The 9,403-nt window shown below is 39.2% G+C and overlaps 1 protein-coding gene across 2 annotated transcripts in view; it reads right to left on the bottom strand.

Annotated features, from left to right (window-relative positions):
• Window positions 1-3,334: 3,334 nt before the first annotated feature.
• The window catches only part of PRKRA (protein activator of interferon induced protein kinase EIF2AK2), a 25,743-nt gene continuing 19,674 nt past the window's right edge, over window positions 3,335-9,403 (bottom strand). Inside the window, exons 7-8 of one of the 2 annotated variants that reach the window (XM_029932968.1) lie at window positions 7,430-7,604; window positions 3,335-4,065 (exon numbers count right to left, since the gene is read on the bottom strand). In XM_029932968.1, coding sequence (XP_029788828.1) covers window positions 3,908-4,065; window positions 7,430-7,604 — 333 coding nt within the window. In that variant the 3' untranslated portion in view covers window positions 3,335-3,907. The remainder of the gene's footprint in view (window positions 4,066-7,429; window positions 7,605-9,403) is intronic. The other variant, XM_029932969.1, reaches the window with a different exon arrangement.

Genomic DNA, 9,403 nt, shown 5'->3' with positions numbered 1-9,403 from the left:
TTATATTCAGATGTATAATGATTTTGTACTTGTCTGTATTGTAAAATGACCACCATAAGTCTAGTTAATATGATCCATCATCACACATGGTTACATTTTTTTTTCTTGTGATGAACTTTTAAGATCTCCTCTCTTAGCCATTTTCAAATGTAGAATTCAGTATTCCTAACTACAGTCACCATGTTGTATGTTACATTCCCCTGACTTATTTGAGAACTGGAAGTTTATAACTTTTGATCCCCTTCATGCATTTCACCCCTCCCCCCACCTCTGGCAACCACCAATCTGTTCTACATATCCATTAGTTTGACCAAACTTCCTTTTTTAGAGATGAGCTTGACCTGTGTGCAGAAAGCCATCATGATCACCTATCTGTGAAGAATCCTGAATGTGCTGTTAAGCTCGTAAAATGTTCTGAGTGGACCACATCTTCAATAATTTCCACAAGTTTGCAAATTTTCAGGTAAAGCTATCCTTTAATGTGTCCAAATAACTTCATTGTTCTCTCAAGCTAGTAAAAGCTGCCTCTTTGTTCTAGTACTCAGAAGCTTTCAGGCTGTGAATGTATACTTTTTAGAACTCATATTACAGCATGGGTGCTTTCTTGATTTTTAACTGTTCTTTGGCCTTTGAAATACACGGTTATTATAGATGTAGGCTTACTCATGGTGGGCTTAGTCCTCAAATTATGGTAATTTATATTTCATTTCTTACATATCTTTTAGATGTCAGGAGGAATTTTTTCCAAATGCAAATATGCCTTGTTATAGGAGCATGTACACAGACCACCCACAGAGGCCCACAAAAGAAAAAACTGCTTACAAATTCGTACCCAATCCTTTCTTGAAATTTTAATAAAAGACAAAAGATATATCTAAAGAGAAACCAGAGTATTCCAGAGTTGTAATTTTGTATGATTTATAAATTATATGAATCTGATTTTTTTTATTAATATCTTTTCTCACTACGCTAATCCTCTGTATCTTTGGTTGGGATCCTGATGGAGCAGACTCTGAGAAGGAGACAGAGGGGCTGGAGCAGGAGGCTTATTTAGCAAATGTTTCCAAGCTCATCATCTGTGGAAAGAATGGGAAGAAATGGGGACTGAGCAGAGGAGGAGTTGGTTTGTGATATAATCTCAACCAAGTGCTCAGCTGACCTCATGGGAAACTCCAAAGCTGAATGGCTCTTCAAGATTTGTCCCAAATTAGAGTAAGAGGGTCAGAACTTTGTTTGGCTGTCATTGGATCCGGCCTGCCAAAAGAAGGGGATGTGACTGACTTTGAATGAAGTGACTCTTCAATTTCTGAATTACTTCCAAGATCTGTCAGATAGCCAGGTCCGGCATCATGGATGTGCAACTTGTGTAGTTACACAGGGCTCCATGCTTAGAAAGGCCTCACTCTTAGCTTAATATTCTACTATTGTCATCTTAAAATTCTTAATTTTTTAACAGGGAGCCCCAGATTTTCATTTTGCACTGGGGCCAACAAACTGTCATTGGTCCTTTGCAGGGTCCCTCCTCTTGGGGACCCAGACTCTTTCAGTCAATGGGTCTAACAACTGGCTTGGGTCTGGAAACTGGGCAAGGGATTTTAGTCGAGGTGATTGCCATCAGCCTCCTGATCATCCATCTTGATTTATTTTGACTGTACAGATTGAGCAGTACCCTTGCTGACCATCTGTATTACCATGTTCTATTGACTATCTCCATATCTTTCAGGCTGGAGGGCCGGACTGGCCACCTATTATAATTGCAGCCATCAGGTTCCTGACAGTTATGCACTGACAGCAATGAACCCTCCATTAATTGGGATCCTATCATGTCCCTTGTTATCCTTGAGCCCAATGAGTCTTTATTACATTATGAAATGTGGGTCAACACTGTATCCTAGAAGCCTGTTATAGTGATGGGCATATTGGTCTTCACAATTTATTAAATTAGTATTATCATATTAGGCTATTGTTATCTTCATCATTCCCTTAGTCATCACTTGATGCCTATGACGTGTTAGAACTGACGCCACGTTAGAACTGAGGCTATGGCAACGTTACCCATTCAAAGTCTCTTTGGGAAATTCACCTAATGTGGTTAACAGGTAAAACTGATTAGGTTGGTGGAGAGCCTTAACAAAATGCTATTAAACAAAATGCTATTAAAGATCACTTGATGATGCAGCTAACTCCTTAGAAAGTCCCAACAGAGGTGACATTTGAATGGTATCTTTAAAAATGTGTGTTTCCTCCAGAGCCAGAAAGAAGCAGGGAAAACATAGTCAGCAGGAGGAGTAGGATTTCTGAGCACGTTATACTGACCTTATCATTTCATCAGTACTATTCAGAATCAAATTATAGTTCTTCCAATCCTCTCCCCCCACCTCAAACTGGGATCTCTTCTTTTTCCAGTGCCTTATAATGTCTTTCCTCAACTTATCTTCAGTCAGCATTTTGCTGTGCAGAAGTCTGTCATCTCTAAAGTTCATTGTGCCCTTTCTATATTCCAGAACATTCATAAAAACCTAAGAGTAATTTAAACTTAAGACCCACAAGTTCCTGTTTATGCCTAAACTTTGTGTTCAGGCTGTGTATTCCTTAACTTCATTAAAAACAGATCCTTAGAATTCCATGATCTAATTAACATGTATAGCTGATAATACGAAACTAAGTGTTCTTTAGAGTTTTAAATAAGTTACACGCAATGGTTTTCCTTTATCATTTTATCCTTCTCAAAGAATTACACTCAGGTCTGATTTTTTTTTTCTAGACACAAAAATACTTGTTACATACTTCCTGCTAGATTATCACTTAAGATTGTTAAAACCTACCTTCATCATTCAGCGCTTCATTCTCTGAAGCTTTCCCTGAGCTCTGTAACAGGCCTGAGACTTCCGTCTAATCTACAATAGTAGCGCTATCCACTGGCGCTGGCAGATGGACAGCTTGAGGTGTTATGCTATATGGAAACATAAAAGGAAAAATTAAAATTTGCTCATGAGGCTTTACCTCTTAACCTTTCAATCATTCATTGCCTTGTTCGAAATATTCTTGTAACTGAATTGAGTTATGATTCAATTGTAAGGTTTTTTTAAATCTTACTAATGCTCTTTCAACTGCTAACTCCTCTATGAACGGTTATGTTGAAGAAAAAGAAAAAGTTGCATTTGTTTAGAGAAAATATGGAAGTGATTCATCACGTATACATTTGTAAATTTTTGCTCAGACCATAGGTTTTTTTTTTCCAACTTTGATCTTCAGAAGTACACTACAGATAGGTAAATAACAGAATATCCACATTATGTCACTCACAAGAACGGCTAAAAAGAAGGGGCCACAGTCAGGTCAGTATCACTTTAATAAAACAAATAGAACCCGTTATAACAACAGCTCTTTATTACATGGATTCAAATGCACAGCAGACCAATCATGTTCCCTGAAATTCAACAGACACCTGACAGTGTGTTTCTCAACACTGTAGTTGTAAGGGGCTTCCTTCGAATTCCCTTTACAAAGCCTAGTGCAAAGAAGAGGTGAAGCACCAGGAAGGAAGACTGTTGCTAGCAGTAGTTTTAGTCTTTGTCATCTTCATTGTTGTTGTCAACATGCAGTTTCTTCCTTCTATGTACAGGGCATTGTAAAATGGGCGCTACACTCTGCCTATGGTACAAAGTTTATAAATACAATATACCAATACAAAGTTGAAGCCATTAAAAAGAGCTTAACAGCTACCAGGAGATCACTAAATCTGGGGTGTTGATGGAATCTATGAAGAGATTTAGAAACAACACACAAACTCAAACATAGTAAACATTTTACGTGGGAAGGAGCGAAAGAGGGACTTCTTATGTGCTACGGGGGTGGGGGGTGTGGTAGGGGGTGGAGGCGGGTAGGCTCCTAAGTCGCTTCAGGCTTACTTTCTTTCTGCTATTATCTTTAAGTACTGTAAAGCATTGTGAGCTGCGTCACTCTGGGCGTTGCCACAGGAAATCCCAGAGCCGTGACAGACTGTGATGGGACTGGTGGATAGCTCAGCGAGGCACTGATACTGTCCATTGGCACTCAGCTCTTCTGTAATGACATATTCAAACGGGACAGTTAAGGCCAAGTGGATAGAAAGCAGATTCTTTGTGAAAACAAGGTTTTACTATTGTCTTTGTCTACAGGCATCTGGCATACGACTCTGCTTCCTCCTCTTTATCATCCTTATAGAAACAGACACCAAAACACCATCGCTCAACTCTAGTAGCTCTCAAACACAGTCGTGCTGACCTGAGGGAGTTCCAAAGAAATGCAGGTGCCTCAGCCTCACTCCTGCTTGCTCAGACACACAGGGCTGGGGGTTGGAGTAGCTAGATTCTTGCATTTCCTCTTAAGAGCTCCCAAGGCAGTTCTAACGTGGCTAGTTGAACAGTGTTTGCAAATTGGACCACAGTGACTTTAGAGAGGAAAAAAACCATTTCCTAGAGAACTAGAGAGACTGTGTTCTTCCCGATTAAGTCTAGAGTTACTTTCAGTAGACCTCTGAACCAGGAAATACAGGGTTCAGAGCAAGACTTCTCTTTTGCCTCCATGTTCTTTCATTATACATCTGTGCGGCTGGTCTAGTTCCATACTGCCTATGGGTTAGGGTGTTTTAAAAATACCTAAACCCAGGAAACAAATGTTCTCATCAACGGAAGAATCACAGTCACTAAAGATGATTAGATGACACAGGCAAAAAGGTAGAAGCAGGTGAGTACAATTTGCTAAAAGTGGTCATAATGAAATGCTATTTCCGCTAGAGTCGCTGTAACCTGAGACATCCAGGTACAGTGGAGTTATTTCACGTGTGAAGAGGCTTTCTAGTGCTGGTGTTGAAGCTCTTTTGTTTCTTTTAAATTGAGGTAAAATGGACATGACGTCATGTTAACCATTTTGAAGTAAACTCTTCAGTAGCATTTAGTACATTCACGATGTTGTGCAACCACCACGTCTCACTAGTCACACAACATTCTCAACATTTCATTTCCCCAGGAAGAAACACCAGACACATCCAGCAGGTGCTCCCTACTTCCCCTCCCCCCAAGCTCCTGGCAACCATCTGTGGATTAACCCACTCTGGATATTTGATATAAACGGTATCATACAACATTACTCTCTTGTGTCTTTAGTATGTTCTGAGGTTCATCCATGTTGTTGCATGTAGCAGAACATTTCTTTTCATGGCTGAATAATATTTAATTGCACATATATCCCACAACTGATTTATCCATTCATCTGCTTATAGACATTTGGACTGTTTCCACCTTTTGGCTACTGTGAACAGTACTACTATGAACATGTGTGTACACCTATTTGTTTGAATACCAGCTTACAATTCTTTTGGGTATATAACTAGCAGAACTGCTAGGTCATACGGTAACTCATTTGAAGAGCAGCAAAACTCCTCTTTTCCACAGCAGCTCAATCATTTTCCATTCCCACCAGCAGTGAGGAGGGCTACAATTTCTCTACATCTTTGCCAACATTTGTTATCTTCTATTTTCTTCATCATGGTCATCCCAGAGGGTCTGAATTGGTACCTCACTGTGCCTTTGATTTGCATTTCCCTGATGAATAACAATAGTGAGAGCTTTTTGTACACTTTTTGGCCATTTGCATATCTTTTTTGGAGAACATCTAGGTTCTTATGAAGGTAACTGCATAGAAGTTAGGCCAAATTAGGGGCACCTGGGTGGCTCAGTCTGTCCAACTTTGGCTCAGGTCATAATCTCACAGTTTGTGAGTTTGAGCCCTGCGTCAGGCTCTGCGCTGACACCTTGGAGACTGGAGCCTGCTTAGGATTCTCTGTCTCCCTCTCCCTCTCTCTCTCTCTCTCTCTCTGCCTTCTCCAGCTTGCTCTGTGTCTCTCTCTCAAAAAATAAATTAAAAAAGAAAAAAACAATTAAAAAAATTTTTTAATGTTTTTGAGAGACACAGAGAGACAGTGCAAGCAGGGGAGGGTCAGAGAGAGAGGGAGACACAGAATCTGAAGCAGTCTCCAGGCTCTGAGCTAGCTGTCAGCACAGAGCCTGATGCAGGGCTCGAACCCACTAACTGTGAGATCATGACGTGAGCCGAAGCCAGAGGCTTAACTGACTGAGCCACCCAGGCGCCCCAGAAAAAAACAATTTAAAAATTTTTTTTAAAAGTTAGGCCAAATTATCTGTGGCTTTTAGATTGCTATTCTATATTTACAAGAACTACTTAGTTCTTAAAATTGATATGATTCATTTTAAAGTCCTCATTTAATTCATAATCTCAAAGGCCATCTGAAGTTTCCTTCTTTTCCCAGATTCAAAACCATCCATAGTTCTAATCATAACATGGCTTATTCATCTCTATATCTTAAATACCCACAAAGGGTAGATATTTAATAAATATTTATTGAATGAATCAGCCACCTTTTCTGACAATATGTCTGTCTGTGCTAAATTCCCAGGTTCTGCATCATTCTCAGTATACTAAGACACTGCACTTGACCTATCATTCAGTCAGGAAGTAGCAGACCATCACAAGTCCTTTAAGCACCTAAACACCACAGCTAGCAGCTCCTGAAGGCTGGGTCCCCACAGCCCACTGGGATGGAATAAGGGATATCAAATTCTTCACATGACACATGTTAAATCAAGACACTGAATGCACACGTACACATGCCACAAACACAGGTCAGCTTTATAAAGCTAATTAAGATCCAGACGGACTGCTATCTAATCCGTCCACATTTGTCTATCTGAATGATTAAGAGCTTGAGGAGACTTAGAAGGTGATAGTTGGGATGGAGCTATCGAGTCCTTGTCTCTGCTCATCTCCTGGAATGGGCGCACGATGACAAAGTGGGGAGAAGGGCTCTGCTTCCCACAACCCTGGTACTTGCTCTAGAAATGTGGGTGCCTTTTTATTTTGTCAAGCTCTCCGTCAGGGCCAGTTTAATAGATGTTGTATCTGCAGGGATTGTTCCCTTATTTGACTCTACACTGACTAGCTGTCAGCTCAGGTGAGTTTCTGAGCCTCTCCTGTGCCTTACTTTCTTTCCTTATATATGAAGCTAAGAGACCTAATTCACTGGATTAGTTTGAAAATTCAGTAAGTTGAAATATGTAATATCCTCACAGCAGTGCCTGGGCTATTGTAAAACTATAAATATGAGCTACAGTTTTTATTATTATAACTGTACAGATATTAGCTATTAGCATTATTTATAAGAATGGGACACATATCAATGACAAATATTACTCTTCTAATTATAAATGCATAATACATATTATAAATAAAATCTATTTATGAATTTATATATATAATATATTTATATTTCTAATCCCTGGTCAATGAAATGCTTTCATACAGGTTTTGTTCCTCAAATATATTTGAAAAAGAAACGGGCTTTGAGGTAAACCAAAGGAAAAAACCGTACCTATATCCAAATATGTTATATTAAAACCTTGTTCCTTGGCGATTTCACTAAGCAGCTGGATGTGATCTGTATTTGGAATACTGAGGAGGCTTCTTTTCAGTAAGTTGATCTTTTCCCCAGGAGAATTCCTCAAGGAATGCCAAGTACATCCTAAAGAATGTCCTACTACATTGGTCTGAAAAACAGATGAAAATTAAGACTCTTAACTCAGACTGAGTGCTAACGCTACGATATAATTAAAAGTATGTATAAGGCACTCACTTTTAATGCTCTGCAAAGAGAGCATGTTTAAATGCAAACCATTCAGTTAACCTTCCCATTTAAACTAGGCAATGTCAACAACTATACTCTTAACCACGCTAAAGAAGAAAGAAACACATACAATGGTATACCGGAAACACTTAAAAATACTTCTGTGTAGAACCAACGTCTCTCAGCCTAATTTTCTAATGGCCACATTAAGATGTGTAAGATACTAAAAAAAAAAAAAAAAAGTCTAAGAAATTTGAGAGCCGTGTAAACCAACCTGCAAATAACTGCATCTGCCTAATGGAGCAATTTACAAATTAAATATAAAACAATGTTCTTATCTTTATGATTTCCTGTATTAAATACCAACCAATCATTTGTAGCCAACAGCTATAGGGCAGAAAACAAAGAAACTGTAGAAAAGGTGCAATGTACAAGTCAGGTTTGAGAAGAACAAGTCTCTCACACGAATGGCAGGATGTCAAAAAGTCCTTATCAGACTTTTCCCAGATCTCGAGTTTATGGCTTTTCTGTTTTCTTTCTCCTTTTTCCCCTTTTTATTCTCCCTTTTACCCATCCCTTTTTAGCACGTTAGTTTATTTTTTCCCAAATTGCTTTCATATCTTATGCCAAAAACAGAGTAGAGCAAGCTATCCTCAGTCTTATTAAATTTTATTTTTTTAATATAACTGTCAACTTGGCTAACATACAGTGTGTACAGTGTGCTCTTGGTTTGGGGGGTAGATTCCCGCAATTCACCGCTTACATACAATACCTAGTGCTCATCCCAACAAGTGCCTTCTTCAATACCCATCACTCATTTCCCCCTCTCCCCACCCCATTTAACCCTCAGTTTGTTCTCTGTATTTAAAAGTCTCTTAGTTTGCCTCCCTCTTGTTTGTAACTACTTTTTCTCCTTCCCTTTCCCCGTGGTCTTCTGTTAAGTTTCTCAGATTCCACATGAGTGAAAACATGTATCTGTCCTTCTCTGACTGATTTATTTCACTTAGCATAAGACCTTCTGGTTTCATCCACATTGCTGCAAATGGCAAGATTTCATCCTTTCTCGTTGCCAAGTAGTATTCCATTGTATATATAAACTACATCTTCTTTATCCATTCATCAGTTGATGAACATTTAGCCTCTTTCCATAATTTGGCTATTGTCGAAAGTACTGCTATGAATACTGGGGTACATGTGCTCCTATGAATCAGCACTCCTGCATCCTTTGGATAAATTCCTAGGAGTGCTATTGCTGCATCATAGGGTAGTTCTATTTTTAATTTTTTGAGGAACCTCCACACTGTTTTCTTTTTTTTAAATTTTATTTATTGATTGATTTTTTAATAGTTTATTGTCAAATTGGTTTCCATATAACACTCAGTGCTCTTCCCCACAAGTGCCCTCCTCCATCACCACCACCTCTTTTCCCCCCTCCCCCTTCCCCTTCAACCCTCAGTTCGTTTTCAGTATTCAATAGTCTCTCAGGTTTTGCGTCCCTCTCTCTCCCCAACTCTTTCCCTCTTCCCCTCCCCCTGGTCCTCCATTAGGTTTCTCCTGTTCTCCTGTTAGACCTATGAGTGCAAACATATGGTTTCTGTCCTTCTCCACCTGACTTATTTCGCTTAGCATGACACCCTCGAGGTCCATCCACTTTGCTACAAATGGCCAGATTTCATTCTTTCTCATTGCCATGTAATACTCCATTGTATATATATATATATA

Source organism: Suricata suricatta, chromosome 3 (genome assembly GCF_006229205.1).
Source record: "Suricata suricatta isolate VVHF042 chromosome 3, meerkat_22Aug2017_6uvM2_HiC, whole genome shotgun sequence".
In the NCBI taxonomy this organism is placed as follows: Eukaryota; Metazoa; Chordata; class Mammalia; order Carnivora; family Herpestidae; genus Suricata; species Suricata suricatta.
The sequence above is the reverse complement of the archived record's forward strand: the minus strand, read 5'-3'. Positions and strand labels throughout refer to the sequence as shown.